Here is a 27,571-nt window from a genome sequence, read left to right as displayed (position 1 = left end):
GCAGGTGTTGGAGGCCGGGGCGGGTGCCCGGCACACGACGAGCCACTCGCGCGACAGCAGGGTCGGGACGTCGGCCCGCCACAGGGTAGACCGTTCGGGAGGCTTAGCTGCACCGGAACATGCCGCTGTCGGATGCTCGCCCAGCAGTGGAGCAGGCCGGTTGAAGACCAAGGACAGCCCGGCCTGTTCTGCCAGCACACCCAGGAACACCGGCCTTGGGTAGATGACTGCTCGGCTCGTACGGAAGGCCAGCCCAGGCAGCTCAGGCAGATCGCATGGCTGCCGTCTCCGCCCAGACACCGGTCCTTCTCTTCTTCTTCGTCCGTCGCCGCCGCACAGCAATCACGCGCATTCGGCCGCGACATTCAAACAGTCCAAACTCCTATCACATTTCCCCCCAAGTTCAAGAAGTCGAGGAGGGTAGCACTACGGAGTATCACAAATGACACGGTTCAAATTATTACTCTCATGACAGATTAGTCCGTGTCCGTAGCTATTCTACTTAGATAGTCTGCACCAACGTTATCACATCCACGAATATACTCCACATGAAAGTCATAATCCATGAGGAGTAAACTCCAACGTAGCACGCGACTGTTCACGTGCTTTGCCGAATTGAGGTATCGCACTTGTTGGTGGTCGGACTGCACGATGAACAGTTTACCGTAAAGGTACACATGAAATTTATGTACAGCCCACACTATGGCGAGGTACTCCCTCTCAATTGTGGAGTAGACAGCTTCACGCGGCAGAAGCTTGCGGCTATCGTAGAACACGGGATGCAAACGCCCGTCGGGTTCTTGCAAAAGAACTGCTCCGAGACTTCTCTACTTCAGCTTTGAGTCGCTGATCCATAGTCAGTTGGTTGGAAATGGCGATGTCCTTTGATGTCTGCGTTCCGACGAGTGATGGGTAAAGCGGTGTTGTCTCTCCAAGCTCTAGACCTGTCTCGTCATCTGTACTCAGTGGGGCGCGTCCGACTAAATGGCGCGGCACCTTTCGTTGACAGACGTCGCACGATTTAACAAACCGTTTCGTCTCCGACTGGACCCTTGGCCAGTAAAATTCAGCAACAATTCGATCCACCGTTCTCCTCACACCCCGGTGACCGGCGAGGATCCCTTCATGAGCCAACTTCATCACCATCTCCCTGAGGTCTTTTGGCACCACTAGTTGATCGAGTATTTTCCCACCTGGCACTGTGTGCTTCCTGTATAAAATGTCATCCTTTAAGTAATATTCGCTTACGCGGCCATCCGCGGTCATCCTCTTGCCGACCTTTTCGAAACCTCTCCTCAGAGACCCATCGTCCCTCTGTAAAGCTTTTAATTTCTCTTTCTCTATTCCAACGACTGCGGGTTGCGGGACAGGCAGAGTAGGCAGGGACCGTATCTTCGTTTCCCTTGTCAGAGCAACGATCTCGGCACCAAATTCACAGTCTTCTTTATGTTTCGAGGATGCGGCTGCGTTTTTAGCTGTGGACAACGTTTGGCCCTCTACGTCTGGTAGCTCTGCTTGAGCGGTGGATGACATCCTGTTAGCAGGGTAACTCATCTTGTCGCTGTTATGTTTCAGCGGAGACCAAGAATTGGTCGGGTTATCAGGTGCACGGGCACCTTCAATGTTTCCCAGTACGACATCATACAGGGGATCTTGCATACATTTAACTCGCGCGACGCCGGTAAAGAACGGACTGTCTAAGTATACTATGGCTTCCGGTAAGTAGTGGATTGTACGGTCCAGCAAGAACACTGGACTTTTTGTTCCTGTCATTTTGTCCTCAGGTACCAAAGACAGTCGCACGACCACGGTATTGCAGCCAGTGTCTCGTAAGACAGAAACCGGTTGTGATTCGAGAAAGCCTCTTCTCACTGGCAGATTTCCACTGTCACATCTGGGACCTTGTCGCATTAACGTCATGTTGACTATTGGGACCGTTTCGCCACCTTGAAGCACTACGTATCCGCCACTCTCTTCTGTCGGCTTTTCGGCTTGCGATGGAGCCAGAATACACGAAGCTTGTCCTTGATTTTTCCTTCTTGAGGTTTCACCGCCTTGTCCCTTTCTGCCGGACCATCCGCGACCGGTAGAGTCCTCTTTAGTCCGAGACCAGCACTCCGAAGCTCGATGTCCCGCTTTATCACACAGGAAGCACCGATTAGTTGCACGTGGCATCGCTGTTGGAGGTTCAGTCTTGCGAGCAGAGTCTAACACGCCCTCCTTGGATAACTTTTCTCTACCTAGATTGGTCAGGTTTTGTGCCTCTATAAAACAATCGGCATTCTTCGACAACATAGCGAGGGTCTTACAGTTCCTTTCTTTCAGGAACACTCGCAGTGACGCAGAACATCTTCTCAAGAACTGTTCAGCAATCATGGTGTCCCTGAGGGAGTCGAAGGTCCTCTCAATATGGGACATTTCAAGCCAGTGGTCAAAGTAGCCCGATATTCTACCTGCATATTGTAGGCCAGTCTCATTGTCTTCGGGCCTTGCGTTTCGAAACTTTTCTCGGTATCCCTCAGCAGTGCACCGAAAGCGCTGAAGGAGAGTAACCTTCAGCTGGTCGTAGTCTAGGGCTGCATTAGAATCAAGCCGTCCTATGACCGTCAACGCTTCTCCTGTCAGGCAGAGGCTGAGGGAGAGCGCCCATTTTGCGCGGGGCCATTCCTGACTTGTTGCCACTCGCTCAAAACGTTGCAAGTAAGCGTCTAAATCATCCCGGGCTTCGTTAAAGGGCGGGATCAGCTTATGAGGACTGAATAGCTCAGGAGCCGCCCTGGTAACCGACTGTTCCATAGTGCTGTCTCTCTGTGCGCTTTGTACGCCAGCAGTCTTTTCCTGGAGCTCGATCTTGAGCTTTAGTACTCGTTCTTCCGCTTCTAGTCGTAGACGCTCTTGTTCTGCCTGCGCTTCGGCCTCCAGCGCCTGCGCTTTCGCGTCTTCCCGATGTTGGGCGCGCTGGTCGCGTTCCCTCACGATTTCTGTATCAATCCAACGCTTTAACTCCGCTCCTGTCATTCCTAGCTCTTTCCCTATGGCGTACAACCTCTCGATCTCCATCGCTCCTCCTGTGCGTTTGAATATCCTGGCAGGCTCGCCAAAATTTTGTGATAGGAGGATGTGGGCCCAGGCCTCAAGCACACAGGGATGGCACAATGAACACAGAGAGGCTTTAATGACACGGGGACGGGACTAGGATAACGTACACGATAACACACACAGAGTTCCTTTCATAAATGTCTGTCGCGTAAGTATCGTCGCGCTCAGCGTCAATGTCGGAAGGCGTCCGATAGCGCGTCGGTCTCACACACTCACGGCACGAAGAGGCGCAGAGATGAATCTCGAGCGGCGAGTGGCGCAGGTGTTGGAGGCCGGGGCGGGTGCCCGGCACACGACGAGCCACTCGCGCGACAGCAGGGTCGGGACGTCGGCCCGCCACAGGGTAGACCGTTCGGGAGGCTTAGCTGCACCGGAACATGCCGCTGTCGGATGCTCGCCCAGCAGTGGAGCAGGCCGGTTGAAGACCAAGGACAGCCCGGCCTGTTCTGCCAGCACACCCAGGAACACCGGCCTTGGGTAGATGACTGCTCGGCTCGTACGGAAGGCCAGCCCAGGCAGCTCAGGCAGATCGCATGGCTGCCGTCTCCGCCCAGACACCGGTCCTTCTCTTCTTCTTCGTCCGTCGCCGCCGCACAGCAATCACGCGCATTCGGCCGCGACATTCAAACAGTCCAAACTCCTATCACAGTGCTGTAGTGTACTACAGTACTTTTGTTATTTCTAGTTTGATGTCTGCTCGGAACTATTCTGCTGCTTCATCACCTTCACAATAGATGGGGGATGTCCTCTATATATACGTATAAAAACTTATACTTCTAATTTAGCGTTCTTACAATGGTCGCTACCCTGTGGTTAATGCTGTACAATTCATAGACGTTCCCCACCATGTCTAAGTAAAAAAAAATATTATCCCGTGCTCTCTTAGAAAGATGCGGGCCTGGCGTGTTCGAAGAACAAAACAGAAGGCTTTCCTTCTGTGCACGTCCCAGAAAATGCCGCGCAACACATATTTATAACGTCGTTGCTGTACTGCCTAATTAAGGCACAACAGAAAAAAAAGAAAGAAGCATCAATCTAGATGGTTTACAAGCGAACCAATATAACTAATTGAAAAAAACAGTGAACTTATGTTGGCATATCGCTCGTGTCTTTATTACTTGTTTGAAATTGAAACCGAGTGCGAAGCATTTGCAAAGAGCTAACCACTCGCTCATCAGTCTTGCTCGATTTCTACGGGAAATTTCACGCACTCTAAAATAAAACCTTCGTCTCGTATCTTGAAAGTGAAAACCAGACGACCATTCTGAAAATGAAACAAAATAAAGTGTGCGTCAAAGGGACACCCACAGTATAACAATGCATATATGCTCCTACGAAGTAATTACCAAAAATTTCTGGAAATAATGATGTGATTTGGTTGTTTGTATCCATCGCAAGACGACCACGTAGTTGCGGGATTTTCATGCGCTGTTTTTTTATTTTACGTAAGCTGTCTGTTCACCATAAACTATGTTTACGAGTTAGCGCTTGTCTTGTGTTTACGCCCTTGTCGCACCTAATGTGTGCGCTTGTTAATCCTATGAACCAACCAGCTTGCCCACACGACATATTAATTAAGATAGCCGAGCTCTCCAGTCCAGCGATAAACTCCTTATTCCTGATAAGGTAATTGATCGAAAATCACTACGATTTGAAGTGAAAGCAAAATCACAAGATATGCTTTAACCGCATGGCAAAAACTTACGTAGGAGTTACACTGAGCCGTGTTTTTTACCTAAAGGTAGTGTGAATGTGTTCGCACGTAGACAACAGTCAGAACTCAAGGTATCGAGTCTCTGGCGGAAGGGCCACCTGGATCTTTCAATGCGGAAGCGGATTTCCGAGACGTTTTGCATAATACGTCAACGTGTGCGAAAAGGCAAAAATCACGTCCGCCATTCAACTTGTTTGCTTACGTGTCCTTGTCGTGTCCTTCGTCACCATGTCTGAGAATACACGTGACATGACAGACTGAGCGGCAGAATAAAACACAACCCCATAAGTTTGTATTTTATTGAGTTTATTGTGTGTTCAGTTGAGTTTAATGAATGTCGCCTGTTCATCGTACGTCATGCATGTAGCAAATTGACATGAATGCCACTACAACGTTGCAAAAACACTATGATGTATCACTTGCGTGTTTCGTATACGTAATGCTAAACGATAACTTTTTTCACCCAATAACAGATCGGTAACACACACACACAATAAAATGAAAAACTATCGTACGAAGGTTGAATAAAATGAGGCAATCAAGCTGTGAGAAGTGAAATGCATGTTGTAAAACGTAACGTGTATGTTCTTTCGGTAGTATAGAGTACTGCAATTGAGACGCTTCAACAAAAGCTGCTCCTACGTTTGAATACACTTACCGGTAAGGAAAAATCAAATTTACGTACCCCTATGCACTTCTCGGTGGACTCGGTGCGAGGAAGCTTGAATACAATGTGGCCGCTGTATATGCCTGACCTTAGCGGGCACCGGTCTCTCCATTCGTCGGTAAATAGTCGTTCCATAACAGTACGGCCGCGGCAAAGCCTGAGCTCGCTGCAGGAAGTTGGTGCGGATTACTCAAGCGGATAAGACACGGAAAAAGAGCGGCGTAGCTTAGAGAGAAAGCATGAATAGCAGATACTTAAGTTAACACTAGCAGGAAGAAAAGGGAGTTTGACAGACCAGGTGATAGCTTTGGGCGTATAACCGTTGTTCTGTTGGAGTTATAGGACGAGTGCCAATAGAAGGAGCGTCATTAAGTTAAGAAAATTGCGAGTATATATAAGGCGCAATCAGCTCACGGAATGTGGGACAGTTGAAAATCGCTGATAGAGGCTCTCGGGCTTAAATTATTCCGATGTTGATTTTGATGATCAAGATGACGAAAGTGTGAACCAACAAAAGGCGCAATTGTTCAACACTACGTTTGGAACCCGGTTGTCTCACCTGACTGGCTAGACCCACAAAAAGTATGACTCCTTTTGCAAGGCCTAAAAGGTCCTAAAGTGACCAAAGAAGAAAGAAAAGTAGAAATTTGGAAACAAGCACTCTAACTTAGGTCTGAAGACTATGTTACCAATCAAAGTGTATATTGGCTTAGATGAACTCTGTGAAGGTTCAGCGGATAAATAGTAACGCCTCCATACTGCCTCAAATAGTAAGCAGTGTGTTGACGTTGCAAGTGTCATTGACAACAGTTATTTCATGCTGCGCACTGGAATAACATTGGAAAACAAAATAGTACTGCAAGCGTAGTCCACTAGTGGCTAAGTGGTAGCTCCCTTTCCAATTTTTCAAGACGCTGTTATTTTATTTTCTCTAGCAAATAGACATTTTCCTCCCTGACTATTTGCAGTGCAGACTAGAGGAAATTATGCTTCAAGACGCGGCTCCAAGCACACAGCAGAAAGAAAGACTGCATCTGTGTTGACCTAACATAATCAAAGCCAAGTGTCCAGCAAAGCTGTTTCTCTAGAGCAAGTCCATGAAGAGTTTCAGTTATCTGTAAATAAACCACCCACTTGAAAACGTTGCGCGCAAACGATTCTCCCGTGGTACACCCGCCGTACCTTACCCACTCACACTAAGGTTACCCCATCCTAATCACCCCATATCACTGAAATAAGCCCTCATGGTTCCCCCACTTTCACTAAAGGTTATGTTAATGGCACTTGCACTTCTCTCTGCACACCTGGTTAAGTTCTCCACCTTCCGCAATACAAGCTTATCCTGCTCCGGAATGCTTGCATGCACTATTTTCTGCAAATGCCTTAATTACCCCCACGCATCAAACTGCACACTACACATAATGTAGCCGCTATTGAAAAAAAATGACCTCACTCGTTTATCTTACCAGGGACACCCTGAGCGTTCGCAAAATACCTAAAATTACAAGAAAGTTGAGGGTTTAGTAATTATTTGCAACACCCCATTAATTACACTTAGAGCGTCCCATTTTCTTCAAATCTGAAATTGGGGTGACGTAGCGTTACCTCGGCCCTGGAAAACAGAAAATAACGCCTTTTGCTTGTTTCGAGTACGTTAAAAGAATTGTTTTACAAACGCTGCAACTCATCCACCCTCACCTACCTTTGCAAAAATATGAGAGGGACTGTTGCCCCCTTTAACTACTTTAACTATGTTTGAACGCGGCGGTGGTTGTAGTTCCCCCAAGAAGGACGGCTAATTTCCTTACAGTTTATAAAACACACTTATACTGCTTGAGAGTGCAGGAATACGTAATTTAAGGCAAACGCCGTAAGTGACCTACACACTTTGAGATTTGGCTACAGATCGTTCACAAGCTGTGTCTTATTTTCGCTAAATATAAAATATAAAAAACGCGTCTTAACTGCCTCCATCCGTACATCTATGCTCCCCTAGACTACATGACGTCAGCAATCTTTATTTTCATTTATGCATCAGAAAAAAGAGAGCCAGACACCGTAATGACGGAAATCATTCCTTAAAAATATACCAAGAATTAAATGTACAATAAATATCCTACAGATAACAGCTGGGACAAAGAGTCTCGACCGAGGCAGATCACGTGCCATCCACAACTCTTATATGCTGCCAACATCAATAAAAATAATAGATCTGTGTGCTTTGCTTCCTTTTTTTGCCTTACCAGTGATTATCGTCGGTAATAAATGCAAGCAAATGACTACTTAAACATAAACTTCATAAAAACACTTTCGAGATATCCCAAGGTTCTGCGCATGACCTTGGTTGTAAAACAAAGCGAAGACTTAGCAGGAGTTCCTTTAATATAGCAGATTACCGAAAACGGAGCATTTGCCTTGTCACAGCTCATGCTGTAGCAATTCCCAAGCCGGTTATCAGGTTTTTAAGTCTTATACTTCCTGGAACTCCTTTTTAGACTGCCCTTGTTACGGATACTGAGCTCGTAGTAACAACATAGTTCATGAAGTTCTGGGACAGGACTAAGTGCCGAAAGAAATATGTTTAGCGGCGGAAAAGTAATACGTGCATGTACGAGTAATTTATAGCGTGATCATCATCATCATCATCATCAGCCTGGTTACGCCCACTGCAGGGCAAAGGCCTCTCCCATATTTCTCCAACAACCCCGGTCATGTACTAATTGTGGCCATGCCGTCCCTGCAAACTTCTTAATGTCATCCGCCCACCTAACTTTCTGTCGTCCCCTGCTACGCTTCCCTTCCCTTGGAATCCAGTCCGTAACCCTTAATGACCATCGGTTATCTTCCCTCCTCATTACATGTCCTGCCCATGCCCATTTCTTTTTCTTGATTTCAACTAAGATGTCATTAACTCGCGTTTGTTCCCTGACCCAATCTGCTCTTTTCTTATCCCTTAACGTTACACCTATCATTCTTCTTTCCATAGCTCGTTGCGTCGTCCTCAATTTGAGTAGAACTCTTTTCGTAAGCCTCCAGGTTTCTGCCCCGTAGGTGAGTACTGGTAAGACACAGCTATTATACACTTTTCTCTTGAGGGATACTGGCAACCTGCTGTTCATGATCTGAGAATGCCTGCCAAACGCACCCCAGCCCATTCTTATTCTTCTGATTATTTCTGTCTCATGATCCGGATCCGCCGTCACTACCTGCCCTAAGTAGATGTATTCCCTTACGACTTCCAGTGCCTCGCTGCCTATTGTAAACTGCTGTTTTCTTCCGAGACTGTTAAACATTACTTTAGTTTTCTGCAGATTAATTTTTAGACCCACCCTTCTGCTTTGCCTCTCCAGGTCAGTGAGCATGCATTGCAGTTGGTCGCCTGAGTTACTAAGCAAGGCAATATCATCAGCGAATCGCAAGTTACTAAGGTATTCTCCATTAACTTTTATCCCCATTTCTTCCCAATCCAGGTCTCTGAATACCTCCTGTAAACACGCTGTGAATAGCATTGGAGAGATCGTATCTCCCTGCCTGACGCCTTTCTTTATTGGGATTTTGTTGCTTTCTTTATGGAGTACTATGGTGGCTGTGGAGCCGCTATAGATATTTTTCAGTATTTTTACATATGGCTCGTCTACACCCTGATTCCGTAATGCCTCCATGACTGCTGAGGTTTCGACAGAATCAAATGCTTTCTCGTAATCAATGAAAGCTATATATAATGGTTGGTTATATTCCGCACATTTCTCTATCACCTGATTGATAGTGTGAATATGATCTATTGTTGAGTAGCCTTTACGGAATCCTGCCTGGTCCTTTGCTTGACAGAAGTCTAAGGTGTTCCTGATTCTATTTGCGATTACCTTAGTAAATAGTTTGTAGGCAACGGACAGTAAGCTGACTGGTCTATAATTTTTCAAGTCTTTGGCGTCCCCTTTCTTATGAATTAGGATTATGTTAGCATTTTTCCAAGATTCCGGTACGCTCGAGGTCATGAGGCATTGCGTATACAGGGTGGCCAGTTTCTCTAGAACAATCTGTCCCCCATCTTTCAACAAATCTGCTGTTACCTGATCCTCCCCAGCTGCCTTCCCCCTTTGCATATCTCCCAAGGCTTTCTTTACTTCTTCCGACGTTACCTGTGGGATTTCGAATTCCTCTAGACTATTTTCTCTTCCATTATCGTCGTGGGTGGCACTGGTACTGTACAAATCTCTATAGAACTCCTCAGCCACTTGTACTATCTCATCCATATTAGTAATGATATTGCCGGCTTTGTCTCTTAGCGCATACATCTGATTCTTGCCAATTCCTAGTTTCTTTTTCACTGCTTTTAGGCTTCCTCCGTTCCTGAGAGCATGTTCAATTCTATCCATATTATACTTCCTTATGTCAGCTGTCTTACGCTTGTTGATTAACTTCGAAAGTTCTGCCAGTTCTATTCTAGCTGTAGGGTTAGAGGCTTTCATACATTGGCGTTTCTTGATCAGATCTTTCGTCTCCTGCGATAGTTTACTAGTATCCTGCCTAACGGAGTTACCACCGACTTCCATTGCACACTCCTTAATGATGTCCACAAGATTGTCGTTCATTGCTTCAACACTAAGGTCCTCTTCCTGAGTTAAAGCCGAGTACCTGTTCTGTAGCTTGATCTGGAATTGCTCTATTTTCCCCCTAACCGCTAACTCATTGATCGGCTTCTTATGTACCAGTTTCTTCCTTTCCCTTCTCAGGTCTAGGCTAATTCGAGTTCTTACCATCCTGTGGTCACTGCAGCGCACCTTGCCGAGCACGGCCACATCTTTTATGATGCCAGGGTTAGCACAGAGTATGAAGTCTATTTCATTTCTAGTCTCGCCGTTCGGGCCCCTCCACGTCCACTTTCGGCTATCCCGTTTGCGGAAGAAGGTATTCATTATCCTCATATTATTCTGTTCCGCAAACTCTACCAATAACTCCCCCCTGATATTCCTAGTGCCTATGCCATATTCCCCCACTGCTTTGTCTCCAGCCTGCTTTTTGCCTACCTTGGCATTAAAGTCACCCATTAGTATAGTGTATTTAGTTTTCACTCTACCCATCGCCGATTCCACGTCTTCATAGAAGCTTTCGACTTCCTGGTCATCATGACTGGATGTAGGGGCGTAGACCTGTACAATCTTCATTTTGTACCTCTTATTAAGTTTCACAACAAGACCTGCCACCCTCTCGTTAATGCTATAGAATTCCTGTATGTTACCAGCTATATTCTTATTAATCAGGAATCCGACGCCTAGTTCCCTTCTCTCTGCTAAGCCCCGGTAGCACAGGACGTGCCCACTTTTCAGCACTGTATATGCTTCTTTTGGCCTCCTAACTTCGCTGAGCCCTATTATATCCCATTTACTGCCTTCTAATTCCTCCAATAGCACTGCTAGACTCGCCTCACTAGATAACGTTCTAGCGTTAAACGTTGCCAGGTTCATATTCCAATGGCGGCCTGTCCGGAGCCAGTGATTCTTAGCACCCTCTGCAGCGTCGCAGGTCTGACCGCCGCCGTGGTCAGTTGCTTCGCAGCTGCTGGGGACTGAGGGCCGGGGTTTGGTTGTGTTGTTCATATAGGAGGTTGTGGCCAAGTACTGCACCAGGGTGGCCAATCCTGCTCTGGTGAGGGAGTGCGTTACCGGTTCTGGTCACCGGGATCAGGCCACACTCCAGGCCTGTTTATGCAATTTTATCAACACGCGGATTTTTTTTTTTTAAATCCGGTGGAAAATTGCCGGCACCGGGATTCGAACCACGGACCTCTTGCACGCGAGGCGGGTGTTCTACCTCTACGCCACCGCTGCAACCCTGAATAGCGTGATAACAAGCACAAAATTGGACGGGGACAAGGCAAGACACGTGATTGCTGTTCGTCTGCCTTCTCTAGTTGGTGTCAAGGTTTCTCTTCGTTCGCACCTGCTAAATACGTACCACCTCTACGGACCCCGCCCGTCCCTAAGATACGAGTAAGCCAAGGCAATCTACGGCCGCACTACGACTTGCTCGAGTGCTTTATCACGAAAGACATGCCCCGCGACAGCTGCCCGTGTACTGGCAGACAATGGGTTTCATTTAGAAATTGTCGACGCCGTCAAAAATGGAAAATTCCGTACGACTGTACTGCAAGCATATGGGCTACCCGCACGTGCCCGCAAAGGGTACACTCAAGTCAACCCACCAGCTACGCTGGTTCGCAGCTTTTCTCGGCGCCACACGCCCTTCTAAGGTAGGGCTATGGGTATAACCAAAATTTCTAATATGAATCGGTTTCTTCTTTCTGTACGATTCGTATCCGATTAGAAAATTCCCTGTTCGAAGCCGTGGAGTGTGTTCTTTGCTTGACAACATACGAGGGACAGCACCACTTGTCGGACAATTTCGAACGAGAGGGAACCATGCACTAAGTGAGGACTGATCCGATTGATTCGGTTTGAGGAAAATTGCGATTCTTGCGCAGGGGCACGAGTATGCAGAGTGTACGGATGGTGCGGTGCTTCTGCTTATAAATTCCAACCGTTCAATAAGAACAGTTCTCATTTAGACAACATCCATAGCAGTTTGTCTCTATATACCACTTGTGAGTCTCCCAATTTTTGCATCATTTTAAACACTGTGCCACTCTCTTATATCACGCACCTCACCATCAATGAACACAACACTGTGCACGTATCTGGTGACGTGCTAATCGCGTGTTTCAACACAGTCATTGCCGTGGTACCCCAGATAACTGAAAGCTGTTTCTATTTCTTAAGTTTTTCAGTCATCGACTTGTATTTGCGAGTGTAGTGCACGTACGTGTAAGATCATTTGAATAACCCTCACACTTTTTTCCACAAATGGACTGCCCCACACTAATATGGCGTGTTATTTTAGAAAATTAAGGACATTCGATTCGATGTTCGCTGGTCGTTTACTCTAATATTCGCAATCGATTCGATTCCGAAAGTTAGCTGCTCGGACACCCGTATTCAAAAGAGGTCGGAAGGAGGGCGAGCCTTCCACACGCTATCACCAGAAATGTGCTACATGTGTAGCTTGGTGTGCATTCTAATACGAAATGTGAGCGTCTAGTTCTGCAACGCGCAGGCCATACGGGCCAACCTGAACGGGCAAGCCGTAACGTTCTAGATTACGAATTATATGCTGTTTTGAAGTTGTACGCTCTTACTTGGGCAAGTAGCGGTGAAAGCACCGCAGTCGCTTTCCACTGTCAGTAGCCACGTAGACTTCCAACGCGGGGTACGAGCCGATGGGTCTAAGAACGCGGACGTGCACGTCCACGGTCATGTTAAGTCCAACTTTTGCGTTTCCGATGGTGACGCCATTAATCCGGACAAATAAAAAGTGGCTCCCTACGAGGCAAAGAGAATGAGAGGAAACATAAGAAACGGCAGAGGGATAAAAATCATTTGTCTTGCTCAAGTTCGATGGTACTTCATAAAGCCACTGTGGCGTGAATGAAACAAATAGAAAAAAAAGACCCGACACCACGGCCACTACACTAAAAGAATACATTTCCCACCACTAAAATTTAAAGATACGTTCAGATTATTGCGCATGCCTGCGGGTTTAACACGTAATAGAAATAGCACGAACAATAGATCTCACTTCGTAATAGACAGATACACGTGTCACTGACGTATTGCAGCATCCACGGTGTCCTGTCTTCTGTTCTTTGTGTTTGTTTTACATGTGCCACAATGGCTTCACAAGGCAGGGAGGCTCTCGAGTAAGGCGATTTGTCCTGTCCATTCTCATTGGCTATTTTTAAGGCGAAGCTTTCTATTTTTCCTTTTGTTTGTGTAGGCGCATTCGAATGAGCCATGCGGGTTCAAATGCGAATTTTTACGCAGTCCAATTTAGAATGTCACTAAATAAGCAACTATTCACGTTAGCAGACGTGTTCAAATTGCGAAATTGAATTCGAGCCCTAATCAAGTCATGTCAGCTTAATTCTGGCAATCCTAAGAAGTGAGAGCACGATGTGCCCAGAATTACCGACGTTGGAGCCTCGATACGAACAATAGCGAGACAAGGGTACAATGGGTGGGAGCAGACCCGGGTATCTGGTTGGTCTGGCATGGCATCGTTATTTGTCAAACCAGTCTGCAGGTAGATGAGTGGGGGCACCACAATATAACTGATCACGTAAAAGTAAAGATTATTAGCAAAAATATTTCTTATGCATATCTATTTAAAGTAGGGCGGCAGTAAAAAAAATAACTTCGGTAACAACAGCACTGGCTTCCTTCCCCTCATTTCTCCAAAAAGCATCACGTTAACGCAATTTAGCATTGAAAAGGAACGCAAGCTGTCAGCAAAAGCGTCGAGGTGCATTCGCAAATGCATAAAGCGGCGCTTTTATATGCTTTCTTACAATTGAAGCGTGCCGCTTCCAACAAAGGCTGGTTTAGATCGAAATTGAAAGAAAGAATTACTAAGATTGTTTAGCACACTTTACAGAGATCATTGTGGCGTGCTCAATATGAAGGCATGTACTCACGAAGAAGGCCTGCACAATTGCGTTGTTCACGAGAAGAGGCCAATGGCAGATATGCAAGTCTGCCGATGCTTTTCTCCTCACACCTCGTGTAACCGATCCAAAATGCCGTACCTCACGGATAGAATTGTGATTAAGGTCTCAACATGCGTTCTGGTGACATAATTCCATCCTGCTCCACGTTTCTGCACCGTCCGAAGTTTCAAAACGAAGGTTCTCAGTTCTCACAGTGCTGCTAATTGGAACGTGGCAATATTGGTTAGGGCATGCTGGATGTGTAGGAAAGCCTGCTTAGGGAAGTTTGCATATCTTCCGTTGTTGATTCTGAATTTAGTATTAGCAAAGGTGACCCACCACTACTGTTCGAGAAAAGTGCGCAGAAATTGATATTGGAAGACCTGCCTGCAAAGCACCGGAATAGCTGACTCGTACACGCTTTTGTCATCCCGTAATATTTATGTTTCGGCAGAGCGAATCACTCGTTCCGCGTCTAATGATCGCTGAAATCTCGCTTAAGTGTGACGCGAGAAAGTGGTCTGAAAAATTGGCAAACCACTCGGTCGCAAAAAATAGGTTATCGCGTGACAAAACAGTGAAGACAAGGCAAGCTCCACAGGCACAAACGATTAGACTTGCAGATGTCTGGCCCCCACTTGAACACCTGAAAAAACTTCCTGCGCATTTGAAAGTAAGACATGCAAATGATAAAATCTGGATTTTAGAATAACTTTCGTTGGCACTAGTTATGGTTCAACAGGGCTAGAATGAAAATAAGTGCGAACGCTCATCCGTCATCCTCATAGCGAAAGCGATAAATAGGTTTTTCTAAAATATGCACAGAGAAACGGATATATTGGTAAACCAGAAGTGGCAACAAAAAGAAGAAAGCATCAATTGCATCCTGTGAGAACTATGTTGCGCAAATATGTTCTATGTCTAAGTTTCCTTAATTAAGAAAATACTGTGAATAGTAATATTTCCGATACGGAAGGGAAAGATACTGAAATTTGTTTACGAATTCCATATACGGGACAGATATGAAACACACAAATACGGATTTAGGCAAGAAACTAAAAGCTTAAAATTCCCAAGACACTTACGCGAACACTTCGTTACATTAGGAGTCTGCATCCAGCAGGCCACCAAATTTAAGATGGCCAAGAAACAAGCAATTCCCAACATATCGTTCGTCAACCAGGGCGTATGAGTTCTTTGTGTCCTTTGACAGTGCTGCCTTCGCCTATCTTAAAGCCACAGCTCTTGCTCACTTTGATGAGTCCACGAAACTGGAGGAAACTTGAAGACCGGATTGCCTCGTTGGGCAAGCTGCCAGCGCTTCTTTTGAGGCCTCGACAGTACGTCACTTCCGTTGCTTTCCGTTTCCGCACAAATGTGCACAATGTGGATGGTACTTTAGCATGGAAAGGAGTTCGGTCTGATAGACTTCAAGCTTTACTGACACATTTGTCTCTATAGAGTTTTCGACTGGCACTACGATGTTTACGTTTCCCATGTTTGCGCATCCTAGCCTCAACACCTGTGGCTTTTAATTTTGTGCATTCACAGAACTGCTGCTTAATCTTTTGTTAACCGAGAACAATCCGGCTTGAATATCCTTAACTGCACACATCTGCATATATACAGTCACGCTAAGGCGAAATTCGTTAGTTCTATGGTTTTATGATGCTGTTTCACTTTATTATTGCAGGGCACTGACAACTCCTGAGAACTCCTGACAACCATGGGTGAAAAAGGCCGCACACTCGTCCGATTCTTGCTAACTGCTTAGATCATGGTGTCCACCTTTGTGTGCGCAAAAATTTACCCTACCCAATTATATCCAGCAATCGAGAAGAATAAAACACTAATTGAGCTGCTGGTCAAGTGTTCCATCTGCTTACCCAATGATGCTGTAGTTAAATTCGCACTGATGAATGTTGCAACGAATCACCCCTTTACTAAAGGCACTACCGTGGTTCACGAAACGTTCGACGCAACGTGTTCAGTTATCAAGGGAGAAGTAGCAGTTTCTCGTTCCACGTTATGGCTTCAAACAATGATAAACTGCTACATAAGATCTAGACTGGTTTGTACGAGTACGCACTAGAAAATCAATGAAATCAAACCCATCAAATCATGTTCATTTTGTTTTATTACAAAAGAAGAAACAACAGCCTAGAAGCCGCTTAACTAGGCAGTTTATCGAGGTTGCCACCTCTATAGTTGGCAGCTTGGGACAGTAGTTACACAAACACAAAAAGGTACAGGCACTGATTCACTGAAAAACTCATGATGACCGGCACGAATAATAAAAACGAACAGCGCGCCCAGACTAAGCACGGAACATCGCATAATTACGTGTGTGTGATGGTAATTCATGCATAGAAAGCGAAATTTTTCTCCATACAAACATCGATTCACAGAAAGGAGGTTCTAGAAATCTTTACAAGATTTCGGAACAAACATATCAGGTAACTAGGCTAGTTAAGGAAATCAAATGACGCAAGCATCTGCGTACCATCTTTCCTTACTTCGAACATATTCTGGAGCGTCTTCGAATCAAATTATACGATGGCGCGAGTCATGGTGCCCTATCAATGAATGTGACAAGTAGGGGAAATGTGTGCAAAACACTCATGGCACACTGTTGCTTGCAAAAGGAAAAAATTGCATCAGTGCTGTGTCATCGGGGGCAGAGAGAATGCGAACGCTACGAAGCGTTTCAAGATGTACAAATTGCATTTTAACTAGACATATAGGGCCCTATTGCTACCGCATAATTGAAGCTAATGAGGGCACAGAGCATGCCCATTTCTAAAATACATTGTTTCTCTCTGTCTCTCTCAGAAAAATTCATTGCTAAACATTCGGGCAATTTTTTCCTAACACACACAGGAATGTTGCCAGTAACACAGATATATATACAGTATATTTTAGGTGCACCAAATTATTGAACGTTGCCAGTGGTAGATATCACAATTCTTACCCTTGGGCTAGGTTACTCAGTGGCCATTACTTCCACGAGAAATAAAAATGCTGACATGAATATTTACACACAAACAGAGTAATTAAATGTTTCATTATTTAAGTAATGGCACATATGTCAATCTACATATTGTAATTAGTGAGGTTGCAAGACATATCCGCATGGAACATGGAATATCCGCATGGAAGGTTGCGGTAAAAATGCGATGTTGCTCCACTTATTTTTTTTAATGAAAACGCTATTTTATGTATGAAGCGCCAAAGCAATTTGAAGGCCAATGGATTTCGTCGCACTTTTAAAATTATTATCTCGAACATGGTGTGGTCCTGAGAATTCGTTTTACGTGAATATGCCTTGCGAATTCGCAGGCTAAATTTCGTAAATTTTCAAATGTGCAGTACAGTAAGGAGGGTGTTTAACTGAGCTAGTTCGTTCATTCTTCGCGGATTGAAGCAGCATAACCTATGGAACGCGGACACAGAAGGAACGACTAGATTGTGACGAAACTGCAGTTGCATCAATGTCTAGTCATTCCTTCTGTGTCCGTGTTCCTAGATTTCTGTTGCTACAATCTCCACAGCAAAATAATTACTGAAAAAGTTAGTTAGTGTACTTACGTTTTTTTCTTGAAATAATAATTTTGTTTTTTTCGTGGGAATTATGGCTCCCTCGTCGAATAATTTAGCTCAAAGGTTGAAATTGCGCTATCTACCACATGCAATTTTTAAAAATTTGGTGCAGCTAAAGAAACACATGTTATAGGGCAGCACAAATTTTGAACATATTCATGAAAGTAGTTCAAAGGACAGATTTTTCCCAATATGAACATTCTTTGCATAGTGGCTAACGCACATTTTGCGATTCTGAACAAATGGTTCCATGCCACACCAATTATATCATTCCGATTTTGCGACTTACTGTACCGAAAGTGCAGAGCGGGCTATGCAAGGATGCTATTGAGGGGGCACCTGCATCAATTTCAAGTACCTTGGTTTCTTTACCATCCCATGTTAATTACTACTTATTCAGTAAAGTTTTCTTCACTTGCGAATGATTTCACTTACAGTCTCTCAAACGACGTACTTTGCTTAGGGTCTTCTGTCCACTATCCACAGTATTTTTGCTTAAACACAGATACCCGTTCGCAAGTACTAATTCGAATTCATCTCTCTTTCTCCCTACCAGGTGGTCCTGCTCGTGCTGGCGAAGTCTCTCCTATATGTCTGCTCAAGTCGAGGACACTCCAGGACTTCCCTAGCCTCTGATTACTGTCCCCAAGCATACCCGGTATCTCTACATAATGCACAATGGCGGAATCGTTACAAGGTCAAGAAACGTATTTCGGTCTAGCTGTAGCTTCGGATTTTAGCCCATATGCGTTTCCTGGAAGCTTTCGAGAAAGTTGCATTGAATTGGCATTTCTTTCTTTCCCGTTTTGTCGTTTGCCTGTCCGCTTCTGATAACTCAGTTTTTTGTAAGGACACATTCGTTCCTCCCCCACATGCTATACCGGGAATTTCCACCAATATATATTCTGTACTATTTCTAGAACAGATGCCACAGTTTCCTATTCGTAATCTTCTTACTGAAGTCAGCCATCACTACAGTGTACTGATTTCTGACCTATCTTGTTGTTGCTTCAATGTCCTTGTAAAGCACTTCTTTTACGCAATCATTTTTGTACGTTGGGACGATCCTACACCTGCGCAACTTACTATCAATACTTCTTCACAGGTTTATTACAATGGTTGCTGTGTTTTAAACATTGCAGCCAAATTCCTTGATGTTCAGGACTATATGCCTGTGTAGCATCTGATAGATTCTGCCCTGTATCTGTTATCAGGAAAGCCTCTGTCGGAGAAGGCATGCTCATTAGTGAGTACTCGACATGACTAACCAGTTATGACCTCCCTAACCCCCGTGACTCCCTAGCTAGTCTGCCAATACCTGAAAGAGCTTTAGTTATTCGACAGGGGTTTGCCCTTTGTTGACTGCCGCAATATTCAGTTTCAAGTCGTAGACGGCCATTACTAGGCACCTGAGAGGTGCTCTATAGCGAATGACAGCTGAAACGAATATTAAGTGCACTTGCAGTACTTGAAATCTATTTAGGTGCATTGTACAAAGTGTTGACCATCATCATCCTATTATGTTATATTACACTGGCTTATGCCGCCAATCTTTTACCAATACCCAATAGCGCCTTGACCACCAAGCCAGAAGGCGCTGTTGCTCAAAGCCCTGCTGAACTTATTACGTTTGGTTGGCATGTTACAAACTGCCCCTGCATTTCTTTGGCACGTTTTGCATTTTTTCTCGCATATTTTCATGTCTTTCTTTTGCCCTAACACCTGCCTATGTGTAAGGTAGCAGGCAGGTACATTTCTTCCAGTTGACCTTCCTGCCTGTCCTACCTCACATCTTTCTCTCTCCAGGTACAGCTATCCTGCAGAATCCGATTTCAAGTAGCACAATGTTTTATGTACCCAGGCAATGTGTTTTTCGTCATTGGCGCTCATCGTGCTACACCAGTGCACCACTGGCTATATCCTGTGGGCATTTTATGGCCTGTGTAATTCCACTTCTTCCTATGAATCTCGGCTTGAATGTTAGCAACACTCGTTTGACCCCTAATATATACCACTTTTATCCTGTCTCCTGACGTAACGCCCATAATTTTTGCTCCATCAATCACTTGCATGGTCCTTGGAATCTGACTTTGCTTTGTTACTCTCAAAGTCTGAGCCCCCTAGGCTGGTACTTATAGACGATTGCATATTCTTCAGATTGTATACTTCTGGAATGCCGCATCAATTATACACTTTTCACGTATAGTAAACCGCAGGCTATGACTTTTGTGCACGAATCGTATGCGTTCAACCGCAATTTGCGCCTCGTTTTCCATGCCCTGGCTAATAAGTTGCCCTATTTAAATGCACTATTCTACAGCTTCATGAGGCTGGCTAATAATCAACGAACACTTGTTCCATTGCCGGGATTCTGAACATTGCCTCGCTGTTTTGTATATTACTCCTCACACCTTCTTTGCAAGTTGACGTCGTGGTCATCGCGCGTGGTTAAATCGGCATAGCAAGGTCACCAAACACAGTGACAGCGGCGTTACGCGAAACAAATACGTTCGATTCGAATAAACTTAATTACACGTGACTGTTATGTTCCGAAATACATGCTGCAGTATTCCTTTTGTCACTGTTTTAGTGGGCACAGGGCTACACATAATTTGTCATAACTTTGATTTTTGTCTTACATCGTGAAAGAGCTAGAAAAGCATAACTACAATGGTTGTATAGGAAAACTACTGTAGTTAAGGAAAAAGAGGCGGATATGTTGACGTATTCTTTGCACCTGTAATGGCAGCGTGAAACATTTGTGCAGATTTGGCACCGTCGTCAAAGATGGACAATGTTCACAGGAAATGTAACACAATCCAAAGTATTTAGAAAAGCCATTAGAAAGCATTTTTTCTTCAAACATAGATTAAGAACGCACGTCATGTCATGTATGTGCAAGGGCAAGGAGAGTTATTGTTCATTTGTAAAGTTATACTTAACACTTGACATAACTAAAGGCTATTATAACAGTTACCGTCATCTAACATTTGTTTAGCGATGGTATTGCAAGCATCTGCATTAAAACGGGTACCGTATTTACCGTGCGTAGTGTAGCGTAATAACATAAAATGTTTCAATTGTTTTATTTCATATTGTTCACATCCCTTAGTCTATGTGTCAAAACATCTTACGCGACGAGAACGAGCACGATACCGCTCTATAGAAAGTAAAGGAGAGAACCCGGCCATTATAACATAACGATTCTCAATTGCTTTCAGTTCTATACATTTAGGATAAAGCATTGCTCACGACCAACTAGTGCTCGTGATAGCGCAGCTTCATAGCTTTTCTAAGGCTATAAGGAGCACAGCTCGTGCATTGTAGAACGTGTGATGGTGACACCAAGCCGAAAATTGACATACGCCCACGCATGACTAGGTGAAGGAGGCACGGATAAGCATGAATAAAAAGTGGGCTGCGTAACCACCCACTCTTAAGAGGCACCGGCCTTTCCTTTCGGCACTGGGCCTTTGTTCCACGGCTGTCATGCCATTACAAAGCATAAGCTCTCTGCAGGAAGCCAGAGCAAATGAAGTGTAAATAACGGCACAAAGCTTCACACTCACCCAAACACACTCACTCAAGCACCCCGTTCTGAGCTGATTGGCCACCTGGTTGTCTAGAAGAGTGGTCGAACAACGGATGCCACACTTGAGCCAAATTCTCAACATGGAACTTGTTTTCTTCCTGGCCCTAATGTGTGCATTGAACCAGTGCCGTGACGGAGACTACAACACATATAAATATTGATTCCAACCTGAAGCATTCGATCTCCCTCTGTCTTTGAACATGTCTTGTTGAGATCAAGGTGAAGCGAAACCTTCTGCGCAAATCACTTTGCATATCATAGCTGTGCAGAGCTTTTAAGCAAAGAACCAAGAATTGCATCGGAAGCTTTCAAACACGATATTCCACAAAGCAAACTGTACAATATCTTAAGGGAATATTGCGAAATGAGAGGAAAGTTACATGGGTCCGCGCTGACTGAGGTTGCAAGCAATGGGTAGAGAGTGCAAGCATTACTGCCAGCCGTTTCATGTTATTTACTCCATTGCATGAAAGAAAAAGTTCCTTTAAATTCCTTTATCCCAAGGTTGAAGACTGGGAGTGTTGGTACAGCATATAAGAGATTGTATTGCGCAACATTTGGATGAGACACACAGAAGAGAAAAACATGCCACAGTGTGTGTCTCTTCTGTGTGTCTCGTCCAACTGTTGCGCAATCCGACCTCAAATATCCTTTAAACCAGCACTTTGTTTTTTTCGGTATTTGGGAAAAGTCGTAGACGTGTGGGTGATACTCAATTTTTTTTTATTTTTACCTTTTTTAACACTTAATATTCGGGCTGAAAGCCTACGTTTCGAATAAACGTTTCAACAAGAACGACAGCCAGGTACCTTCGAAAGTGCAAGCAGCCGCATTGCAATAATGTGGATAGTAACGCCGTTCCTCGAGAGAAGTAGTTTGTTTGTTTTAGTGACACTTCATGGCGAATCATGCTAGAATATGTTTAAGCTAGCAACACTGCGCATCTGCTCAACTGGTTCTAGTGAACCTGCTTTTCTAAAGCACCTACGTACGCGATTCACCAACGAGCTTTACTAAATCACACTCAATGTATCTTCAGGTCGAGCGATGTCACTATGCTGCATCCTATGTAGTCGAAAAAGGCTTTTGATTCCAGGCCTGTTCGCAGTTTTTGTTACCTAATCACATGCTTTAAAGCAGAACAACGGCGGATCTCTCATATACTATTACAAGAAATGAACCTAACAAAGAAATGAAGTCAAGTTACTGTATTTGATAGCACATAAGGGTGGGATATTGTAATGGATAGACGGAATGGACCAGGTGGGCTGGCTGGGCCATAACGTTGCGGTAACAGACCTGTTTTCTTGTTATTTCCTGTTCTCACCGTGGCAAATAGCTGTTGAAGAAACAAAGGGACTTTCCTGTTTTTGTGTTCACGTACATTTCCAAGACTGGGTAGGAGCCAAAGTTTCTGAGAATGGATTTTTTAGTGCACTGTTGCATCCTTTACTAGTTCTTCTTTGTAGATGACCCCATCAGTCTGGATGACGGACAAGTTCAACCCTGCGAGCGCGTGGTGCAGAGTGTCAGACACAATTCTTCCATTCTGTGCACTGCTGCACGCAGTTCCTTATAAATCTCAAGACGTTGATTCTACACGTTACGCCTACAGTTCTTTCATATGGCATGACAAGATACGCAGCACAATGTTTAAGGCCTGCACGTCTCTAGAGCCAGCATATCAACAAGGATACTTGTCTCTGGAACTGGAAGCTTGAAAAGGAAGCATGCCTTAGTCTGGAAGAAAACTTTTCTTCTACCACTGCTCATAACCTTGCATCGCCATCTTCCTCTGTTAGCCTCTGTTTTGTTTGAAACCCTTGCTTTGAAACAAAGCCCTTCTTAGCACGTCAGTGTAGACCAGAATTGCCACCACATCTTGGCGGCCACCATGTTTTTGTTATGAATGAGAGGCAACTGCGGAAATGGCGCGGTGTATAGCGTGCCACAGCGTGTTTGCTGTTAACATCCGCTTGTGGTGGGTGGTTCCGAATGCGCTCCAGCCATCGTGTCGTGTCCGAATGCCGGTGTGTATTCTACAATGCGATCATATTTCTGACAGCAAAAATTTACCACGGATTTAATTTCACCAGAGCACTCTGCGGCATCGTCTACTATCAAAGAGCTTCGTCTGCTTCATTGCACTTGCAACGTGGTCCAGGTGGCCTAGCTTCTTTCTTCGAGATCCACATAACTATACATGTTCACACTAACGGCTGGACGTGCTTCTCGTGTGGTTGAGTCTGAGCATTGCTCAATTCTAGCAGTTCAAACAATCACACAAAGAAAGGAAAAAAGTAGCAGTTTCGCCCGAAAGGCGAAGCATCGATTGCGACGGCAAATCAGTAGAGAGCTATACGAATTATGGACAGTACTTCTATCAGCCGTGTAAACTTGTAAAAATTCGCTTACTAACTTAATTAGGAAGCATGGTGTTGCGCGCACACAATCAAGCATGAACGAATCTCACTCGATCACCCCGCACACTCGCTGTCAAAACGCAGGAGTGAGGAAGCACGGCGGCATCAGCGAACGAGTTGACTCTCGTGCTGCATCTCGTTTCAGCGCGAACTTAGCGGCGTCACCACAGCGCACACGAAGCTATCAGCCCTCGGCTCACTCTGTCCCTATCGTTTATCGCGTTCAAGATAGGGCCCGTGCAGTCGCCGCAGGGGTAGAACGCACCAACGCCCACTGCGCTGCTTTGCGAGCGATGGAAGACGGCGCGCTTCCTTCCCGCTTTCCTCCCTAGCACGCCCGAGATGGACCCACCATCGTCGGCTCACCCTCGCAAGCTTTCAGCGCGGCGACGATATCATCGCTCTTGAACTGTAACGGTGCCACAATCACCTAAAGAGCCAGCGAAGACGACACTTCACGTGTACGTAGCGCGAGAATAGAAAATACTAGCGCGCTCAACCTGATCGGCTGCGGTAATTGCCACCCCAGAGATCCCACGGCACCGGGGCTTAAATGATCCGTCGCCACGGCGGCTACCGCATCGCACCGCCTCCCACCAATTGTTAATACTGGATGACCGAGACTAGCCAGGCCAACGTCAACGCACCGGCACTATGAAGGTGAGAGTTGTCCGGCCGACTTCCCGTGGTTTTAGGGTGTGCGGGAATTCTACATAGACATGGCAGACATCTGGTTCATCCAGCTGGACAGTCACTTTCGTATCAACAGTATTCCAGGCTCCGGCTGTCATCCTTCGGCCACGACTTGTACGGGCAGTTGTCCCTGCTAACTAGGTCACATCGAGCGCTGAATCACAACAGCTTTTGCCATTTGAACCGTCGCGTAATTCAGCGCTTTGTCGTCCCACATCGCCTGCGTCCACCCTTGCCGATCACCGGCACGCACCCAGCATCGAACCTCTACTTCGTTCGCGAGTTTCCTCCCCAGCTCAAAGGCAGCTGCGCGGCGACTTTTTTCAAGGGATTCACTGCACCAAACACAAGCGCCTTGGGCTACACTAAGTTACGTTGCTGTCCTTCCTTAGACGTTCCTGCAAGCTTTCCATTCGGCGGCTCCTCACTCATCGCCGATACCGATGCTCTCCCACCGGCTCCACTAGGCGCAAGTTTCACTCTCACAGCCCCGACGACACACAAGCCCAACCTTGGCGATGCCTTCAGGGACCACTGAAACCCTGATGCTAACGGCATTCGACATTTCTCCGCAAGCAGCAGCAGACGATCCTTCCGATATCCTGTGATTGCACCTTCCGCGGAAGTATGGCCTACCGAAGTACTGCAGGAGCCGCTCTGCTATCTGGTTCGTTCAGCTCAACAATCACTTCTACATTGGCAGCGTTAGTTACCAAGAATTGCCCTATGTCCATGTAAGTCGCGAACTGCTTTATGGTCTCCTCTCGGAGCTCCGATTTCTACCACGCCCTGGCATCTACGAGAACGTGTGGCAGACCGTGATTTCATACTACTGCATCACTGTCGCAGCGCCTCACTCACAACGTACGCCGCCGGCGCTGCCTGGCACACCGCTCTCGCATTGCATGAACTCTAGAACCTCCCAACAACGACAGCATCAGCTTTCCGCACCACGTTACGAAATGCCTGGCAAATTGCGTATCAAACGAGTAGAAGCCGCGCTGACCACGCCATCTCGAGACCAAGGTCTTAGTGGTCGTCACAATACGGCGCCCTGCACACCCGTATCCTCACCTGAAATCGTGAGACAGCATGAATCAGCAAGAACAAGGCACAGCGCCACTCGCAGTTCTCCGCCACTGCCACCGTTTCATGCCACCACTGCCACATACTCTTGCGGTCTCTCTTCTTCCAACACGCGCGCCTTTTCCACACATTTCAATCATGCTTCGCACTAGGAGCGTGGTACTGTAGCGGCCCCGCTATCGTCTGCAGAACAGGCGAACAAGACGGCTCACGTTTCTGTAGAGCGAGAATAGAACACGCTAGCGCGCTCCGCCTTTGCTGCCACTAGCGCGGCACCATGGCTGGCCGCACTAACTAAACCATGTCGGGTACCTCTTCGCGCTGCCTCCCACAGGACTTTGTGAGCAACATTGTGGCGATGGCCACTACGGGGACATGCGTCTGGAGTGTCCATATAAATAAAATAGTGAGGCACTGGAGCGTGCCCAAGCCTGTTTCCGTACACGTTAGTCGCATGCTACTTTCTCTTTTCCACCGTCACGAGTTCTCGAATGCGGCAGATTGATATGCGTGAAAAAAACGGGACACGAAAGCCACCCGGTTCTGTGCAGCCTCGTTTATTCCCCGTAACGGAACATTCGCTGTCCAAGTTGCTAAGTCGACACGCACAGAAGAGAGCTCTCCCTCACCTTTCCTTCGTATTAAAACCGCAGTTTTTGGTACAGATTTGCCTCCATGGGCTTTCAACTCGGAAACCTAAACGAGCAGACCAAAAATAAAGACCGCTCGATGGTCTCAAACCGCACAGTTATGCTTATATCGCAGGCACGCAGCGCGGGAAGGCCATGCCCACACTTTTGCCGTGCTCGCGACAACAAAACTTTTACCTTTGTACGTCCAGCTCAGAAGATGCGGTAAGAACGCCTCTAAAGCAAAGGCCTCAGCAGATGCATCAAGAACACGTCTCAAAACACTACAATAGGCGAACACGCAGCCCAAAGTGCAGCCACTTTTTCCCGCCTCCCACTGCCTTCGCAACAAGGCAGCAACTAGTGTCGAGAGTAGCGGCGAGGCTGACACTCGTGACACTCCCATGGTTATAAAAAAAAAACTTGTCTACAAAGCACCAAGAAATGCGTCGCGGGCTTGTTTGATAGCAGCCCAGAATGATTTTTTTATAGGCGTCATAAACAGCGTTTGAGCGATTTACCCGGTGTCATTCGATCCCACCGCCTTGCTTGAAATTCTTCGTCTTATATCGCGATAATTCATAGTTTAATTTTTTTTTTCTATTGTGCTTGAAAATTCCGTTTGTCCCCGAAGCTTACATAAAGCCAAGCGCAGTGCTACGCACGATTCGGCTGGGCGTTTTATTTCATCCGCCGCAAAGCAAACCTTATCGGCCAGTCTGATAGCCAAGACTGTGAACACAATTAGGTGCCTGAAACGATGGGATGCATATTATGCGATCGCGCTGCCTATATGACAGAGAGACGGACGCTGGGAAATTTCCTTACCAGCATCGATAGCTAACCCCTGTCGGAGGGCGCTATTCTCAGCCAGTAGCCTGATTCTGCAGCGCGATAATTTTTTACTTATAGGGATTTTTTTAAGGAAATTGCCTGTTGCAGATAACCTAATTCTAGTCCTTTAGCTGGATTGTTCAGATAGGTGGACATTACCTCCACAAAAAATAGGAACACGTATTCAACTAATTAACAAAAGTTTACTAATCATAATTGCGTACTTTCAGGCAGATAATGCAATTTACGAATTACAGCGGGTGAGTTAGTCAGACGTATCTACTTTGAATGAATTTCCAGAATGGCATCAGCGTGGACATATGCTCCATCAAACTAAACGTAAACGTCATCAAACGCCATTTCATGCATTGAAGCATTAGGGCAACTGGAACGCCCATGTATTTCATCACGCAGTTTGGGAAGTAATATCTCGGAAGTGTTGTCATCCAGGAAATTCATAGCAAGTGGATGCGTTTTGCAAGCTCATCGGCTTCAATTCGTAAATTTTATTATATGCCGTAATCTAATTAACTGATAAGTTAATTGGTAATTTTTTGTTAATCAGTTGAAAATGTGTTTCCATTTGTCGGGCTAGCAATGTCCGCCTCTTCCGATGAGCCAGCTCAAGGACAAGAATTATGCTATTTGCAGCCGGAGGTTTTTGAAAATACCGTAAAACTTAAAAATAATCACCC

The 27,571-nt window shown here is 45.7% G+C and overlaps 1 protein-coding gene across 5 annotated transcripts in view; it reads right to left on the bottom strand.

The window, feature by feature from the left end:
- Positions 1-26,463, bottom strand: part of LOC139051039 (uncharacterized) — a 47,824-nt gene extending 21,361 nt beyond the window's left edge. Inside the window, exons 1-5 of one of the 5 annotated variants that reach the window (XR_011509210.1) lie at positions 26,241-26,396; positions 22,596-22,717; positions 12,673-12,856; positions 5,499-5,646; positions 4,186-4,363 (exon numbers count right to left, since the gene is read on the bottom strand). Coding sequence is in view for 3 of the 5 variants with exons in the window: in XM_070528071.1 (XP_070384172.1) it covers positions 4,274-4,363; positions 5,499-5,646; positions 12,673-12,856; positions 26,241-26,448 (630 nt within the window). In the remaining 2 variants the exon portion in view is untranslated. Of the gene's footprint in view, positions 1-4,185; positions 4,364-5,498; positions 5,647-12,672; positions 12,857-15,104; positions 15,518-22,595; positions 22,718-26,240 lie in introns of those variants that run through there. The other 4 variants (XM_070528071.1, XM_070528073.1, XR_011509211.1 and 1 more) reach the window with 4 other exon arrangements.
- Positions 26,464-27,571: the final 1,108 nt, after the last annotated feature.

The sequence above is a fragment of the Dermacentor albipictus genome, chromosome 10 (genome assembly GCF_038994185.2).
Source record: "Dermacentor albipictus isolate Rhodes 1998 colony chromosome 10, USDA_Dalb.pri_finalv2, whole genome shotgun sequence".
In the NCBI taxonomy this organism is placed as follows: Eukaryota; Metazoa; Arthropoda; class Arachnida; order Ixodida; family Ixodidae; genus Dermacentor; species Dermacentor albipictus.
The sequence above is the reverse complement of the archived record's forward strand: the minus strand, read 5'-3'. Positions and strand labels throughout refer to the sequence as shown.